The 19,793-nt window shown below is 41.5% G+C and overlaps 1 protein-coding gene across 1 annotated transcript; it reads left to right on the top strand.

Moving 5' to 3' along the window:
• Nucleotides 1-14,946: 14,946 nt before the first annotated feature.
• On the top strand, nt 14,947-17,561 carry LOC142140793 (E3 ubiquitin/ISG15 ligase TRIM25-like). The gene has a single exon (XM_075198698.1). It carries the CDS (start codon nt 15,011-15,013, stop codon nt 16,766-16,768), a length of 1,758 nt encoding a protein of 585 aa, XP_075054799.1. The 5' UTR covers nt 14,947-15,010; the 3' UTR covers nt 16,769-17,561.
• Nucleotides 17,562-19,793: the final 2,232 nt, after the last annotated feature.

Genomic DNA, 19,793 nt, shown 5'->3' with positions numbered 1-19,793 from the left:
TGTAGATAATGGCCACATGAAGCTGGGCTTGGATGGAAGAGTTGGAATAATAACTTTATATTAAACTGTGCAGTTATATCAGCATATAGACAGAACACATCGTACATGCAACATCAACATGAGAAGAAAACTAGAAGATTCTTTGTACAACAACATACATTAATATAATACAGGGTGAAAACACAATAACATATTTAGGAATAGCTCTGCCTGCCGTCCCTGTAGTGTAATCACTCATACAACATTAAATCTGAATCTGTTGCTGTATCTCAAAAGTAGGAGGAAAAAGAGAGGGAGGGTTCAGGGGGGATAACACGGAAAGAGGAGATGGGGGAAAGAAGTGATTATTCATGTGATTCCGGGGACTACAATAGTGTCATGTCCATCCCCACTCCAGACATGCTGTATCTTACGGTTTGCCCTCCGCAACCATACTTCTGCCCTCACCCATCTTACTTAGGCTCCCCGACGCAAGTCATGATCAGCATCCATGACTCTCTAATTCAATTTCTCAAGTTCCTGCTGATGTCATCAGGATGCAACTGTATATGTGATGTTCTTTTGTATTCTGACTTCTCTTTTGGACTTTCTGGAATTCCTGTTGTTTAACCCCTTGGAACCTTGTTTACTTACTATTGTAGCACTGTTTACTAACTATTATGGCTCTGGTCTATTGGCCTTGCTATTGTTTAACCACTTGAAATCTCGCTTGCTTCATTTTGCTACACTGTGTACCAACTTGGCTCTGGACTATTGGACTGGTTACTGTTTAACACCTTGGCACTTGCTTATCTATTGCTACACCATGTGTAGATCCATAAGCTGTGCTATTGTGAACTGTGAAGCTTAAATCTATTTTGTTGTCTTATTGTCTGCTATATCTGGTTTCTTCAGGAACTATGCTTCTGGACCTCTTCCTCTCATCATACCTCTGGACCCATTTTCCTACCACACTCCAGGCTGACAGGTAACTAATGTTTTACTTATTGTTACTATGACAACAAGCCACCAAAAGAGCAGTGGGATAGGTGTTATCATCAGGAGATAGCCAGGTTTCAGTAATGGCAAACAAGTTGATGGAGCTAGAGAGGGTTGGAATGGAACGAGAAACAGAACTAGGAGAGGGCTCCTCGCCACCACTCCCGACCCACATTCATACCTTTCTACCACACTCCAGGCTGACATCTGGTGCTCCTGATGCATCACCTTTCTATAATCCAGATTGACCTTGCTACAAGCCATTGGAGTCCAACCATTGGAAACAGGTATCTAAGTTTTTTTCTTATTGACATGACAGAATTACCTAGCCCAAAAAATATATTAATTCCACAGAAGCCCCTGTTCAGTATTCAGAAATGGCCTTGGTTCAAGCTATGCAATCCCTCCAGGGACAACTCACAGCTACATGCATTGAAAAAACACAAGCTGCCCAAGCCTTATCTCCAGTCTCCTCAGCTCCTGCAATGGGACTCTTGTTCCCCGCAGTCAATTCCGAACCAGAGCCACTGATCAAATTGCCTGAAAAATTTGGAAGAGACCTCAACCAGTATTGTTCCTTTTTGGTGCAGTGCCATTTAGTTTTTCAAATGTATCCCTGAACTTATGTCAATGACTCTTTAAAAGTAGGTCTAATATTTACTTTGCTTAAAGGAGAAGACTTAGTCTGGGCCACTTCTTTCTTGTAAAAACAGCATCCTATTCCCTTCTGTTATTTCTTCAGTCTTTCAGTAAAATTCTTGATGACCACCACAAGGTGACCACTACTGAATCTGGTCTATTGACCTTGCTATTGTTTAACCACTTGAAATCTCGCTTGCTTCATTTTGCTACACTGTGTACCAACTTGGCTCTGGACTATTGGACTGGTTACTGTTTAACACCTTGGCACTTGCTTATCTATTGCTACACCATGTGTAGATCCATAAGCTGTGCTATTGTGAACTGTGAAGCTTAAATCTATTTTGTTGTCTTATTGTCTGCTATATCTGGTTTCTTCAGGAACTATGCTTCTGGACCTCTTCCTCTCATCATACCTCTGGACCCATTTTCCTACCACAATCCAGGCTGACAGGTAACTAATGTTTTACTTATTGTTACTATGACAACAAGCCACCAAAAGAGCAGTGGGATAGGTGGTATCATCAGGAGATAGCCAGGTTTCAGTAATGGCAAACAAGTTGATGGAGCTAGAGAGGGTTGGAATGGAACGAGAAACAGAACTAGGAGAGGGCTCCTCGCCACCACTCCCGACCCACATTCATACCTTTCTACCACACTCCAGGCTGACATCTGGTGCTCCTGATGCATCACCTTTCTATAATCCAGATTGGCCTTGCTACAAGCCATTGGAGTCCAACCATTGGAAACAGGTATCTAAGTTTTTTTCTTATTGACATGACAGAATTACCTAGCCCAAAAAATATATTAATTCCACAGAAGCCCCTGTTCAGTATTCAGAAATGGCCTTGGTTCAAGCTATGCAATCCCTCCAGGGACAACTCACAGCTACATGCATTGAAAAAACACAAGCTGCCCAAGCCTTATCTCCAGTCTCCTCAGCTCCTGCAATGGGACTCTTGTTCCCCGCAGTCAATTCCGAACCAGAGCCACTGATCAAATTGCCTGAAAAATTTGGAAGAGACCTCAACCAGTATTGTTCCTTTTTGGTGCAGTGCCATTTAGTTTTTCAAATGTATCCCTGAACTTATGTCAATGACTCTTTAAAAGTAGGTCTAATATTTACTTTGCTTAAAGGAGAAGACTTAGTCTGGGCCACTTCTTTCTTGTAAAAACAGCATCCTATTCCCTTCTGTTATTTCTTCAGTCTTTCAGTAAAATTCTTGATGACCACCACAAGGTGACCACTACTGAATCTGTTTTAGCAAACCTTCGGCAAGGTCCACGATCAGTCTTAGAATATGCCATCAAATTCTGTCAGTGGATGTGGACATTGACTGGAATATCGCAGCCAAACAATTTCAATATCACAGTGGACTTAATGATTATATAAAAGATGAGTTGGCCCATGAAGACCATGAAAAGGGTCTAGAAGAACTCATGGAATAATGCATGACTATTGACACCCATCTCATGGAATAGTGAAAAGAAAAATACAGAATCTAGCATCCCAGTTTAGTAGTAACTCTTCCGACCACTTCAGTGTGGACTGTAGTCACTAAACCTGACGAATCTCATCCCAAACCATGCATATAGGGAGTGTTAGGGGTCTACTCTCGCCCCCCTAAGAATGGAGAAGAAGAGAGAGTTTAATCTTTCTCTTTATTATGTCAGTCTGAAGCACTTTTTGGTGGAGTATCCAATTCTCCCGGGAAACTTTCAGACCCCAATTCTTTAAAGAAGGGGGGATTATGGTCATTCTCTTACCATCAATCAGTCTAATATCACTAAGACTATTCCCCATTGTAATATTTCTCTCTAGTTCGGCTTAATTTTTAAGAAATGTCACATCAAAACGGTAGCCTTAGTTGATTCCAGCTCCATGGGTATTTATATTGACCGGAGCCTAGTCAAATTCCACAACATCCCTACTAAGACAAAGTCCACTGTTAAACCTTTGGAAACCATTGATGGTTCCCCTATCACTTCAGGTCCCATTGATAAGAAAGAAAAAAAAAAAGAAAAGAAAAAAAGCATGGTCGCACACAGCTGTGGAACTTGTACTCTATTGGGGACGATTAAATATCATTTCCACACAATAGGTAGGGTGCACTCTCATATATTAGTAGCAGTACATAGAACAAATCATCTTCAGTGATCTCTATTGAACTGTGCATTACGTTCCACCCTCTGGTGGTATTTGTTGTGACTTTGATCATTGCATGTGCAGTCTGTATTAATGAACGTTACTGACAATTACTGCTCTTGCATATCTTCATGATCATTATTTGCAATTATTCAAGTCCTCATTGAACTCTTGTATTTATGTTTTATAATAAATGGTTATCTTCGTTACCACCATTTGATGTCCGCATTGGATCATTCTTCTGCTGAGTACTTGTTCTCTATCTGTCACACTGAGAGCTTCCCTGGGGGGCAGCGACCTGCAAGGTGGGAGCCGTAGAAGCCCAAATTCCCTTGCGGGAATCCCTGGTGAACACCTTCCACCTTGTTAGACTCCGCGCCTCCAGGGAAGTTTAGTCAATACCCATTGAGACAGCAGGATCTCACTCCATATTCGTGAGCTAACCTGACACATGTTTTATTATCATAATTATCATTATTGTCATACTAACCCTGCTTACCTTTATATGAAGCAGTATGCATGCTGTTTGTATCATAGTGCATATACAACATACCTTAAATGTAAAAATGTACAGTAATGCACAATTTCTTTATAAATATAAAACACTTGAATGTTTTCTAAACAAAAAAATTTTTATTAACACATTTTAATAATACATTTAAATTACAGAAAATCAAATTCAACTGTCAGAACTAAAATAATATTTTTGCAAGATTTTTTTTTACATTTATTTTGGTATTTCTTGATCTGAGATGTGCAAGTGGTATTTGTTCGGTACCTGGAAAAAAAGTGAAATAAACATTTTACAACTCGCAATCTCATGACATTTTGTAAACATATCTTAGCTGTATGGGTGCAGCTTGTACACACATTTTCCAAGCTCAGCAGAGTTCAGAGGTGGTACATTAAGTGAATATGTCTGCAAAGGTTCGTGTTATTCTGAACACAATAATAGCCAGAATGCTGCATTTTGGAGGAACCTGTAGATATATTAGGGGTGGTGGGAATTGCTTGACTACAAAAACTTTAGGCCCATGGTGTCAGATACCTGTGGAATGGCAGACTTTGCCCAGGGTAAGGAAAGACACATTTAGTAAATAAAGGCTTTCCGAGGCCTACACTTTTATGTTGCAAAACAAAAATATTAATATTATACTAGATTATAAACATCCAAATACTAACATTCTTCTGCAGGACCCTGTGATGTCGCTGCCTCCTCCTGCTCCTCCATTGTCTTCTCCAGGGGCTCCACTTGGATCTCCTAAAGGGACTCCTCCATTATCACGAGGCCTCATCCCAAGATTCTGCACTAAACTCTTCCTCAGGAAGTGGGAAAAAGGATTGGTCGGTGGGAGTGGAAAGAGCTGTCTCCTCCTGGTGCTCCTCCTTAGTCTACTGATTTTGGCGGAGTGGGCGTTCTTTTGGAACAAATGTGACATTAGTTGGTGGAAAAGACTATCTCTGTCTCACTCATACATATAATGTTAGCTTTCAATGTGAAATATCCAATACCACACATGAACCATTACTCCAACATTGGTCAAATAAACATTCCAATACACCACTGTCATATGGACTTCACCTAGGAGGTTGATAGTAATCACATACTGATCTGAAACATCACTATTGAATACCATGCTTTGTACTTTGTCCAATGAAGGTTATTAGAAGCCATGTTGCTTTGTGATGGGCCACATATCATCATCAGCATTATCACCATTTATTTATATAGCGCCACTAATTCCGCAGCGCTGTACTCACTCACATCAGTCCCTGCCCCATCGGGGCTTACAGTCTAAATTCCTCAACTCACACACAGACACGAGTCAATTTGTTAGCAGCCAATTAACCTACCAGTATGATTTTTTGGAGTGTGGGAGGAAACCGGAGCACCCGGAGGAAACCCACGCAAACCCTCCTTACAGATAAGGCCATGGTTAAGAATTGAACTCATGACCCCAGTGCTGTAAGTCCAAAGTGCTAACCACTGAGCCACCGTGCTGCCCAAAAAATATAAAATATCAACATAATCTTATCTGGAAAACAAACAAAACATTTTTTAGTAATTGTGAACTCCCACCTTCTAATGGTTCTCATTAATTACACAATGAGCTTTGGTTGTATCTCCTGAAATCACTCCAGCACCACTGGAGTTGTACAATAGTTCCACTGCTGCCGTATTTACTGCTCACGCAAAAGTTTTCCAACCCTATAGGCTGCGTTTCTCTTCTCGTTTCTGATGTAAAGTGGTCCATAGTTAGGGTTAGGGCCCTGACCTCCATCCTCCAGAAAGTAGCAGCCAGCATGTTTGCAAGTGAATGAGACTTTTCAAATATTGCCTTCACTAATTGGCTTTCAGGTCAAGTGTGGCCTTAGGCACGTCAGTTGCGGATCCCTTCTATAACATATCTAAAATGGCTGATTTCATCTCACATGTCCTTAATGGATCATCTGTCCTTCAATCACAATAATCAGCTGTATCCAGGCAACTAGGGGCGTTACAATGCCTAGGCGTTCACACACAACCAATCGCAGGAGAGAACGCAGATGCATACGCTATATAACAGCTGGAGAGGCAATTATTGAGCCCTGTCATTTTGTGATCAAAAACTTATGATTCAGATACTGCAACTTCTGCTTAGTGACTAATAATCATCTATTTCTGTATGGCCTAAATTTGCTTCAGGTGATGAGTACAAGGACATACAACGGTCAGCCACAACATTAAACCCACTGACAAGTGAAGTAAATAACATTGATTATCTCGTTACACCTGTCAAGGGTGGGATAGATTAGGTAGCAAGTGAACAGTCAGTTCTTGAAGTTAATGTGTTGGAAGCAGTAGAAAAAAGCAAGTGTAAGGATCTGAGCAACTTTGACGAGGGCCAACTTGTTATGGATAGACGACTAGCATCTCCAAAATGGCAGGTCTTGTGGGGTGTTCCCATTATACAGTGGTTAGTAACTAAAAAAGTGGTCCAAGGAAGGACAACCAGAGAACTGATGACAGGGTCACGGGTACCAAAGGCTCATTGATGCACGTGGGGAGTGAAGGCTATCATGTCTGGTCCAATCCCACAGAAGAGCTATTGTAGCACAAATTGCTTAAAAAGTTAATGCTGGCTATGATAGAAAGGTGTCAAAAAACAAAGTGCTTTGCAGCTTGCTGTGTATGGGGCTGCGCAGCTGCAGACCGGTCAGAGTGCCCATGTTGACCCCTGTCCACCACCGAAAGCACCTACAATGGGCACGTGAGTGCCAGAACTGGACTATAGAGCAATGGAAGAAGGTGGCCTAGTCTGATTAATCCCATTTTCTTTTTCATCATGTGAACAGCCGGGTGAGTGTGCGTCATTTTCCAGGGGAAGAGATGGCACCAGGATGCACTATGGGTAGAAGGCAAGACGGAGGAGACAGTGTGATGCTCTGGGCAATGTTCCGCTGGGAAACCTTGGGATCTGGCATTCTTGTGGAGGTTACTTTGAAACATACCACCTAACTAAACATTGTTGCAGATCAATCAAATCTCTTCGTGGCAATGGTATTTCTCCTTTCAGCAGGATAATGCACCCTGCCACACTGCAAAAATTGTTCAGGAATGGTTTGAGGAACATGGCACAGAGTTCAAGATGTTGACTTGGCCTCCAAATTTGTCAGATCTCCATCTGATCGCGCATCTGTGGGATGTGCTGGAAAAACAAGTCCAAGCCCTGGAGACCCCACCTCGCAACTTACAGGATGTAAAGGATTTGCTGCTAAAGTCTTGGTGCCAGATACAAGAGGTCATCTTCAGAGGTCTTGTGATGTCCATACTTGATGGGTCAGAGCTGATTTGACAGCACGAGGGGGATCTACACAATATTAGGTAGTTGGTTTTAATGTGACTAATCAGAGTATGTGGGACATACAGCACAGTGTATATACAATGAAAGGCTTTTTAGTAATTACTGGCTTCATTCCCTGTTTAGGATTGTTTAGTGATGGCTGAGCCACAGCAACCTGGGCAAAGCAAAGGATCAGGATCCTCCATGTCTAAGTGGAGGAAGCCAAATTTCTCATCCAGAGAGGTAGAAGTGCTGGTAAAGCTGATAATGAAGAGGCTGCTCACTACCAGCTGACAGCTCTCCGCAGCTAAAGAGAGTGTATGGGAAAAGACCATGGAACAATGCCGTGGCTCCAATTAGCAGATTGGTGACTGCGGTCAAAAAACTTTCAGCAATTTTTTTTCCAATATCTCTATTTTCAACAACAACATGTACAACAGTTTGGATACAGACAAAAATAGAAGAATAAGGCAATCAATAAGCAATACAAATGTGTTGTGGTTCTCCGAAAGGTGGGATACAAAACCTTAGGTCTGAACAGAGGCGGGGTAATCCAGGTCTTCCAGAAACTGTCAAAATACAAACATTATGAACTTCCTGATTTTCCCCTGTTCTGTGGCTAATGGTGCATCATGGAGAGACCATTATACAGGGTTACATGGTATTGGTTTTTTTGTGTTTATAGGGGGGAGGTTCAGCAATTTTTATTAATATAATTTATTATTATATAGTGACCTAAAAACGTAGTACAGTTCTTCTACAATTGCTCAAAATATGAAAACCAACATCTTTAATAAATTTAAAAAAATGTACATTAGCAATCCTATTTTGCAAACTATTTTAAGTCTTAAAAAGAGGTTTATGGCTGGTTAGTTTTCTGCTATTAGTATGTGACATTTAGACCTAAAACATATCTATCTACATTGTGACAGAAGCACTGAGAACATGATAAATAGCAGGTATATATATCTTGAAATTCTGTCATACGTGTTTTAAACCCCAAAGAGATTGTTTTTGTGTAGGAAAGAGCTTCCAAAGGCTTGTATTCGGCTGTAGGAAAAGCTGAGTCCCTGGGGTTATGAATGGAAAGAGGAGGGCGGGCTCCATTCATCAGGCCCATTCTAGGGCTTTAAACATAACAGACACTCTGCTAGTATTCAGGAGTTTCACCTGAGAAGGTGCTGGTAGAAGGCTGCTAGGCAGGTCATCCACTCTCTCAATACCTGGGGGGTGGTCAGATGGCTCCTGAGAGATACTGCAATTTATGACCAGTAAGTTCTGGTATTTTGTGTGTGTCTGGGACACTAGATCCTTCACTTTAGAGAGGGTGTTCCTGTGTATTAGTTAGAAGCTGGACAGGCAAAGATTTTGCTTATATTTTGTTTCCTTTGATGCTTGTGATTAAAACTAGCTGAGGCTATTTGAACCAAAGCACTGGACTGGTGTGATATAGTTGGCTGATGCCTGTGAAATGCAGCCATCTGTCCCAGGAGACGGTACTGCTAACCTGATCTTGCGACAATATGTATGTTTGCATATGTAACTTGGAAATTATTTTTGACAGTATACATTGCAACATTCTTTAGTTCGAGCATTTCACACAGGTGGCAAGACTTAAGGACAAGTTGAGGGACCACCGCAGACATACAGACATACTAGGGGCACCAGCAGTGGTCCCATTCCATCCTTGGACCTCAGTTTCCTAGAGACCATGGCATTGGCCTGCTTATATGAACAGTTGGTGCAGGGCGTGGGATGCATAGATGAGAGTCCCTTCCCTAACCACATCACTATCCCCCAGAGGTAAATTTCAGTACATACATAAAGAATTCAAATTACTAATGTTTTGTTAAAACAATTATAAACACACCCAACAATAATAGCAATATAGCTGTTTTTTAGCACTTGTCAATTTGAATGGAAATAAAACTCCAAAATCCTTTGGACTATATAGCCAGCCTATTGTATAATCTGGGTATGGTCTTGAAGACTACTGATTATTTTCAGAGAAGATCACTTAGATATTTAAAATGGATGACTAGCTAAAATTACCATCAAGCCAAAGATTTCTGGTTTTATTTTTTAATATAGCACAATAATTTTTTAATGTTTGCAAAACATGACCCCACATATACACAGACTTCCAATAAAAATACAATAATTAAAAAATAAGATTAATATGAAATCTTCGAATATGATGCAAAAACGTGGATGTTATGGACTGAAAAATAGATGCTTATGTTATTTTTATTCCAACCACTATGGGCCTGATTCATTAAGGATCTTAACTTCAGAAACTTTTTATTTCAGTCTCCTGGACAAAACCATGTTACAATGCAAGGGGTGCAAATCAGTTTTCTGTTTTGCACAAAAGTTAAATACTGACTGTTTTTTCATGTAGCACACAAATACTTGATAGCTTATTTGTACACTTAAATTTAAAGTTGATATTTGTGTGCTACATGAAAAAACAGTCAGTATTTAACTTATGTGCAAAACATAATACAAATTTGTACCCCTTGCATTGTAACATGGTTTTGTCCAGGAGACTGAAAAAAGAAGTTTCTGAAGTTAAGATCCTTAATGATTCAGGTCCTATGTTATCTTATGATGCAGATACACAGGTTGAAGATGATACCACTGTGAAGGACACTCGTAATATTGAGGGTGTTACACCCCTGGATGAAGAAGCACGGGGCAGTGGGTAGCCTTCAAACCTTAAACAATTTTATTGCCATATGTATGCCACAAATCAAAAGTTGGAAGCAAACACCAATCAATTGAACACAACCCTCAATCTTATCCTTCACACTTTTCAAAACATAGACATTACCTTGACCTGTCTCACCAACCTCATTGCCCAGTATATCACCAATAACCCTCCTGCCCTATGCCACGTGATATCACACCTTCCCCCATGCAACAATTCTCCTGTCCTTTCATATTCTGTAGTCTCCTTTACATTATAGATATACTTACAAGTAGCATGGATCTATGCATGTTCATCACAAAGTTTCTGTAAAATACAGACAAAAAATAATAAGCGTCACATGAAATGTACGAAATATGCAAATTTCATAAAATTAGAAAGAAAAAAATTAGTAAGAGTGCTAATACATGGGCATACATAGTAAACACCATAGGCAAGACGTTTGTTCACAAGCACACAATGCAAATGTACGCAACCATGTAGGAACTAGACACGCACATGACATTTTAAAACAGACAAGCATTGGCAATGATAACTTTACTACGTACAAAATGTATGAGAATTATTTGAACAGCAATTTCAAATATTCGCACATGCTCAAAGTATGCAGTGCTTGTAAAATATAAAATATCCGTGAGACAGATTTGACATTGCTGTAGGGGTGTTTGCGGTCGAAGTTGAATTGGACGTTGCTGTGTTCACAGGCATATGCTCCGGTTCTGAGTATACACACTGGTGTCAGAGGAAGATGATACCATCTCAAGTCTGATCTTATCAATCTTGTCCTTGAAATAGGAAGCAAGATCCTGGGCACTGATAGAGGTTCGGTAGCAGGGCCGGACTGGCCATCTGGCACTTCTGGCAAATGCCAGAAGGGCCGATGGCTAAATGGGCCGGGGCAAGCAGTGTTTTTAAAAAAAAAAAAAAAGTACTTTTTTTTTTCTTCGGCAGGTGGCGCACCCACGATCGCGCGTGCACCCACGAGTGGGGGGAAGTTACAGGGGGCACGGTTCTGGAACTTGGCACCCATTTTAAAAAGTGAAGGAGCCGGCGTTCCAGTGCCAAGTACATGGCAGGGTGGAACTATATGCTGCTGAGGACCGCCTGGAGTGTCTGAAGGAGGAAGCCTGGAGCATAGGACAGGTAAGGTCGAGTTAATGATTTGACAACTTTGCTATATTATTATGCCTGAACTGTAGCAAGTGGAACACTGCTAATGCAAACAAAAGGGAGCTAAAATCAGAAGACAAGCCTATGAAAGTAATAATACAATTAGTTGTGCCAATTGCATCAGTTGATAGCATATGCTATGCAAAGGAGTAACCTTTATTGGTGTGGTAAGTAACCGCTCTCTCTGCATGACACACAGGGCCGGATTAACCATAGGGCTAACTGGGCTACAGCCCAGGGGCCTCGGGCATCCAGGGGGCCCTTTTAAGTGCTCAACAGCAGTATTGATCGGTCGGGGGCGGGGGCGCCCCCGGCGCGATCAATGCTGCTGAGCACTTTCACTGCGGTCCTTCCCCGGCGCGCTGTAGTCTCCTTACTGAGGAGATCTCGTGAGTCTCACTCTCAAGAGATCTCCTCAGTAAAGAGCGTACAGCGCACCAGGGAAGGACCGCATTGCCAGGAGAAGGAGGTAAGTGCCTTGGTGGGTGGGGGCGGGGCAGCTCGGCTCACCGGGGGGGCTCAGCTCACTGGGGGGGACCCTCACGGGGAATGGAAGCCCCCTTAGCCCAGAGGCCTCCATTCCCTTAATCCGGCCCTGATGACACACACAGTACAGTCACACACATAAACTCCATCATGCATTCCATTGGTAAAGAAAGGGGAAATTCTGTGGAATACAATTAATAAAGGTTATGTATTTGTCACTGTGTGTTTAGCAGCGTTTGGTGGGTACAGTAAAGGTCTACTAACTGCATGTGGGATTACTATTCTCTTGTTTACTACTACATCTTGAGGGGTACACCAGTGGGATAAAGCATGTTGAAGGTTTGTATCTCTGAAACATTGTGTATTATTTTTATTCGTTCATAAAATTGGGGCATGTCTCCCTGAACTTTGCCATTTCAGCTTTGGATTGTTCTTATGATCATCATGATCAGGGCAGCACGGTGGCTAAGTGATTAGCACTTCTGTCTCACAGCACTGGGGTCATGAGTTCAATTCCCGACCATGACCTTATCTGTGTGGAGTTTGTATATTCTCCCCGTGTTTGCGTGGGTTTCCTCCGGGTGCTCCGGTTTCCTCCCACACTCCAAAAACATACTAGTAGGTTAATTGGCTGCTCTCAAAAACTTGTCCTTAGTCTCTCTGTCTGTGTCTGTGTTAGGGAATTTAGACTTTAAGCTCCAATGGGACAGGGTCTAATGTGAATGAGTTCTCTGTACAGCGCTGCGGAATCAGTGGCGCTATATAAATTGATGATGATGATGAAGGTAACTTGAAAAAAAGAGGACTGTAATATACTGCACAAAAACCATCTGGAAATGGCATTCTTTTTATATATGAGCAAACACTAAGGAATAGAATTAACTGATTAGCTCATTTTTATAATGGTTATTTAGCACTGAACTTAACTGATATATTGAGATATTGAAATATACAGTTATATCTATTTTGCTTTACTTTATAAGTCAGAATAAACTTGTTATTGTTATTGATTATTATGAAGTTATTGGTCTCCAGTATTTAAAGCTGTATATGATCTGTATAATCTGTCAGGGTTGTTTGTAAGCTGGGGTTAGTGATATTCTTACAATGTTGGTTTTAGAGCTGCACTACCACCCAGGGCTGCTATATGTATGTTTTTGTTTCTGGGGCTTTGTCAGTTCTGTAAAACACACTAGATGCTGAAGGCACAGTCAGTAAGGGTGAACGCATAGGTGGCACCAGCAGGACCACCCTCCATTCCTCTGCCCAAAGGATTGCACAATGCCATATATAGACAGTGCACGGCCTTATGGTATACATACGATGTGCACCCTCTAACCCCACCTCTATACCCTTTGTGTTTGTGTCTCTTTGTCTTCACATTGTGGGTGTCTGTCCTTTCCTTCGCCCCCTTTATGTGTCTGTCTCTCTTTGCCCCAATTATCACATGTATCTCCTCACCTTTTTCTACCATTTCCCAGTATCTATTTTTCCCCTTTGCAACCATGTCCAATGCCACCTAATTAGAAAATCAATTTGATAAACATTAAGGGGGTATATTCGCTAAAACTTCTAAAAAGGAAAAGTGGAGGTGTTGTCCATAGCAACCAATCAGATTCTAGCTATCATTTTCTAGAATGTACTAAATAATTATAACTAGAATCTGATTGGTTGCTACGGGCAACACCTCCAATTTTCATTTTAAGACGTTTTAGTAAATATACCCCTAGGACCATTACACTAAAAAGATCTACTGCACATCAGATGCCTTTACGGATAGCTTGTGCAGAGATGGTATATAATATTTATCTGTAGATGAAACAGAGGATGACTAGATGATTAATGTCTCCCACTCTCTTGTCTGATGTAGAACAGAACTCTTGTGTAACTCTTGCTATGCTATAAAAATCTGCCTATACACTTGTTACAAATCCCACTTATACCCCATTCATACTGCACCAAAAACCCGGGTTTTTGCAGAGGCACGCTGAAAAACCCGGGTCTTGGTGCAGTATGAATAGTCCAACCACAAAATCCCGGGTCTAAAATCCCGGGACTTAGACCCGGGATTTTGCGAGGGGTAATTCCCGTGTTGGACCCCGCTCGCCTGCAGTACGAATGGTGCAACCCGTGTAATTCCCGGGTCTCACCATTCATACTGTAAAAAAAAAAATTGGCAAGTAAAAAAAAAGTAAAAAAAAAAGATTTTAATTAATAAAAAATACATAACAAATGTTTACTTAACTTATTTTCAGCCAGCGGTGTCTCCGGTGCGTTGCCGGCTGTCAGGGGGACCTCTGGGTACTAAAATGACGTAATTTCTAATGGACTAGAAATGACGTCATTTTAGTACCCAGAGGTCCCCCTGACAGCCGGCAACGCACCGGAGACACCGCTGGCTGAAAATAAGTTAAGTACACATTTGTTTTGTATTTTTTAGTAATTAAAATCTTTTTTTTCACTTTTTTTTTTCTAAAACCCGGGTCGGGCAGGTGCAGTATGAACCCGCCCGACCCGGGATTCTTGTTATCTTTACTGCCCTGTGCCCCGACAATATCCCGGGTTAATAACCCGGGATATTGCCGGGGCAGCAGTATGAAAGTGCTATTAGAACGAATCGACACTGTCTAAACACCCTAACATAAATTACAAACAGAAATTAGATCTTCTTTACTAGGTTTAGAGGGATCTGTTTGCACCATTGGTTCCTACTACTAATTGTTTAGTGCATAAAAACAGCAAACCATTGATATAATAAAAATAGCACATTTGATTGCTCTCTAGGTAACTGGTGCAGAATTTGTATAAAATAATTAATATTAACTTCATAGAAATAGCACATCTGTTTGCAATCTAAGTAACTGGCACATAGCTGGTTAAATGGCCTTTATTGATTCCAAAATGCAGATTTCTCTGCTTTATGTTCTTTGATGTATTACCTGTGTCCTTTAGTATAACTGAGTCTGTAGATATAATCTGTGACCATCTTAGCCACACCCCGTGTGGTTTCTGAATTTCAGAGACTTTCACTTTCATTTCTCTCTTCTGCTGTCAGCGATGGCGACTGCTGATCTGAGAAAAGAGCTGGACTGTTCCATCTGCCTGAACATTTATACAGATCCTGTAACACTGAGATGTGGACACAACTTCTGCCGGGTCTGTATTGATCGTGTGCTGGATACACAGGAGGGGTCTGGAGTTTATATTTGTCCTGATTGCAGAGCAGAGTGTCAGGAGCGGCCTGTACTGCAGGGGAACATAACTCTGTGTAACATAGTGGGGAGTTTCCTGTCTCCTCAGCCAGATCAGGAGGAGACTGGGATCTTCTGCACTTACTGTATTCATTCTCCTGTACCTGCTGCTAAATCCTGTCTGATGTGTGAGGCTTCTCTGTGTGCTAATCACGTGAGAGTACACAGCAAGTCAGCAGAACACGTCTTATATGATCCCACCACTTCCCTGGGGAACAGAAAATGCTCCGTCCATAAGAAGATCCTGGAGTACTACTGCACTGAGGACGCTGCCTGTATCTGTGTGTCCTGCAGTTTGACTGGAGAACATCGGGGACACCAAGTGGAGATGCTGGATGTGGCCTCTGAGAAGAAGAAGGAGAAACTGAGAAATGTTCTGCAGAAACTGACAATAAAGAGAGAAGAGACTGAGATAAGAGGCCAGAGTCTGCAGGAGCGCAGGAGAGAAGACCAGGAAAAAGCAGCTGGTGTAAAAGAGAGAGTCACTGTCCTGTGTAGAGACATCAGTAGACAGCTGAAAGACCTAGAGAAGAGAGTCCTGAGTGAGATCTCCAGGCAGGAAGAGAGCGTTTCACTCTCAGTCTCTGCTTTGATCCATCAGCTTGAAATAAAGAAGGACGAGCTGTCCAGGAAGATGTGTCACATTGAGGAGCTGTGCAACATGACTGATCCAGTGACTGTCTTACAGGAGGCAGACACAGGTGACTTGTGTGATACTGAGGACAGAGAGAGACATGATGACCATGATGTAGGAGATCTGGATGTGGGTCTCATCTCAGAGACATTACAGGCATTATATGATATAACAACAGATATAAAGAAAGGGATCTACATGCAGGAATCTACAGACATATCACTGGGTGTGAGCACAGCCGGTAATACAGAATCTGATGTAATAACTGGTATAAAGAGAGGTAACTATGTTCCAGATCCTGCAGACAAAGTACTGGATGTAAACACATCTGGTAATACAGAATCTGATATAATAACTGGTAAAATTATAGGGCTCTATGTGCATGATCCTACAAACTTATTAATGGATGCAAACACAGCTTGTAATCATATAGATCTATCACGTGACAATAGAATAGTAAGCTGGTCAGATAAAAAAAAGAATCGTCCAGAAACACCAGAGAGATTTCAGCTTTATAATCAGGTTTTAAGCATCAGGATATTTTCTTCAGGGCGACATTACTGGAATGTGAATTTGGGTAATTCAAGGTGGTGGAGTGTAGGGATGTGTTATCCCAGTATAGACAGGAGAGGAGATCAGTCATACATTGGTTATAGTAACAAGTCCTGGGCTTTGAGTAAGGGGCTGTACAATCAGTACTCACTGATACATGACACTAAAGAGATCCGGTTACCTGACAATATTCCCTGTCATTCAGTGGGGATATATCTGGATTATGAGGCTGGACAGCTGTCATTTTATGCTGTGAGTGACCCGATCAGACACTTACACACCTTCACCGCCACCTTCACTGAGCCCCTTCATGCTGCATTATGTGTAGGGAAAGAATGTTCTCTTATATATGGGAGTGTCACGAGCTGGGAGAAATGATCATAAGAAATCCGCACTGAGACTGGTGACATCACACTGAGGATTATCTGATTGGTGGAATGTCAGGCAATAGAATGATGTAGTGGGTGGAGCTACGCCTGACCCCCTCCTGTGTTGTGTAACCAGATGTCCAGTGTGTCTGGATTTGTTCCCTTGTTGGTGTGTTAGAAACTTTCAATACAAATATATAATTATAAATGTAAGTGGGATTTCTCCGTCTCTTACTCACTGATAGTTGTGATTGGCTGCAGTAACTATCTGTCAACCAGCGTGTACCCTAATAGTATAGTCAGTATATACAAGGGGTGAATGGGATGTAGTCTCTGTAAACCTTCTCCTACTGGGAATTGTAGTTTCTTAAGTAATACAAGATGAGCTGGTTGGACTACAACTCCCAGCCTGCCTCATTGCTTAGCTTTATTAACAGAATCACAAAGTATAATAATTTTTTCCTCTATGATACCAGTGCTTGTTATACAGTGACGGAGCATAGTACACATAGCGGTAACGGGATATTATGTAGAATTTGCTGGATGCTGGTAGTATATATATGATAATTGAATGTAAACTGTGCATTAACTCGCAGAAATTCCTATGTGCATGGACTGATAGTGGCAGTAGTGCGCTGTGTTATACAGAGGAGGTTGCGGCTGATTGTGGACTCCTATATACTTCCCCCTTCAGTTCAAATGGTTTCTGATGGCAGCCGCATGGAAACAAAGAGTTAATGGCAGCTGTTAGATAGACTTTACTAGAGAATGTATATAATAAGTGATTAAAGTCAAGCAATACATTGGTTTGTTTAAAAGACTCTTAGAATCTGGGATTTGAAAAAAGAAAATTATTTTGGGATTAGCTTGTCATGGCCACAAATCAGTTTACATCAGGCTTTCTCAGGTACCCCATAAAGTGTGTTTTATATGCTAAGTACCACCCAATCTGAGTAACTTTATATCAAGCCACTCCTTATGCAAATACATATTTTAAAAATATAATTTCTGATTAGTTTTATGTTTTATTGCTAATAAATGAAATGTCATGTTGAGTTATAGCTAACAGCCTAAAGCAGGCCTTGAATCTACCAGAGGTACCTTTTGCAGTACGTATCACAGGTTAGGAACAATGTACCAATATGGTTTATAACTCTAAACTGGATTATTATAAGGTGTTGTGCTCCCCCAGAGCTCTGTCCCATAATGGCACTCCATAGCATCTATCTAGTTGTTCTGAATTAAATGCCCATTTTGGCCTTTAGTGCACAATCTCCGTGTCAGATTATGTGATGCGGTTTTGACACACAGACTTATTAGTGATTGGTCCATGCAGTAAGAAATATTTACACTGCAGGCTGCTCTATATTCGGGGCAGGAACTCACAGCAGACATGCAGTCCCCAACCACCGGACCACTGCGCCGAAATCAACAGGTCCGAAACGTACACAGCAATCTATTATTATGCTGACAATTTCAAACCCGCTGACATCGGCATAGCCAAGCAGAAGAGGGGGCAGCAATGTATTGCTTGGCTTTAATCACTTATTATATACATTCTCTAGTAAAGTCTATCTAACAGCTGCCATTAACTCTTTGTTTCCATGCGGCTGCCATCAGAAACCATTTGAACTGAAGGGGAAAGTATATAGGAGTCCACAATCAGCCGCAACCTCCTCTGTATAACACAGCGCACTACTGCCACTATGAGAACCCACTCACATCAGTCCCTGCACCACCAGAGCTTACAGTCTAAATTCCCTAAAACACACACATAGACAGACACACAGACTAGGGTCAATTTGATAGCAGCCAGTTAACCTACCAGTATGTTTTTGGAGTGTGGGAAGAAACCGGACACCCCAAAGAAACCTACGCAAACACGGGGAGAACATACAAACTCCTCACAGATAAGGCCATGGTTGGGAATTGAACGCACAACCCCCATGCTGTGAGGCAGAAGTGCTAACCACTGAGCCACCGAGTATATTCTTCTATGAGTTTAATAAAAAGTAAAGATACATTTATTCACTGTCATAGTTTGCAACAGAATGGTGACAGATTTATTCCATATATAGCATTAAGTACTACACCATATTTTCGATTTTTGTGGTATTTTTGTTTTTCACATGACTGGTAGAGACTTTCCATACTCAGAAACTTGAAGAGGATTATAGACAATATTGTTTGTTGCAGGATCGTTCCATTGATGGACTGTTGATCTTATCGCTGTTTTGCAAAGTAAATATAGACAAGTAAATATATGAAATAGAAAGGACTTTTCTTTCTCAATTTAGAAATATGTATTTCTGACAGTGATGGAACTTCATTGCTTCAACCTCTAAGATTTTCACATTGTCTCATCCTGCTTTGTCTGTGGGTTTGCGCCTGTACCCTATCTTGTGCAGTAACTGATGAAGTTGGGTGTAGTGGCACATTTATAGCGGGTAGGCAGCAACTTGAGTGTGTTTGAGCGCTAGTGAGGAGTATATACATATTTTAATTAGTTTAAGCACAGGATTATGGTACCATAAATAGGTCACGGTGCTGTTTGCTCCCAGGAGAGAAGTACTCAACTGGTGGCCACTACACCATCAGAGAGCATTCTAGTGGCCACTGCACAATACAGAGAGCATTCTAGCGGCCACTGCACAATACAGAGAGCATCTAGTGACCACTGCACAATACAGAGAGCATTCTAGTGGCCACTGCACAATACAGAGAGCATCTAGTGACCACTGCACAATACAGAGAGCATCTAGTGACCACTGCACAATACAGAGAGCATTCTAGTGGCCTCTGCACAATACAGAGAGCATCTAGTGACCACTGCACAATACAGGGAGCATTCTAGTGGCCACTGCACAATACAGAGAGCATCTAGTGACCACTGCACAATACAGAGAGCATTCTAGTGGCCTCTGCACAATACAGAGAGCATTCTAGTGACCACTGCACAATACAGAGAGCATTCTAGTGGCCACTGCACAATACAGAGAGCATCTAGTGACCACTGCACAATACAGAGAGCATCT

The sequence above is a fragment of the Mixophyes fleayi genome, chromosome 2 (genome assembly GCF_038048845.1).
Source record: "Mixophyes fleayi isolate aMixFle1 chromosome 2, aMixFle1.hap1, whole genome shotgun sequence".
Lineage (NCBI taxonomy): Eukaryota > Metazoa > Chordata > Amphibia > Anura > Limnodynastidae > Mixophyes > Mixophyes fleayi.
Note: the sequence above shows the minus strand (reverse complement) of the source record. Positions and strands in the feature narration are given on the sequence as shown.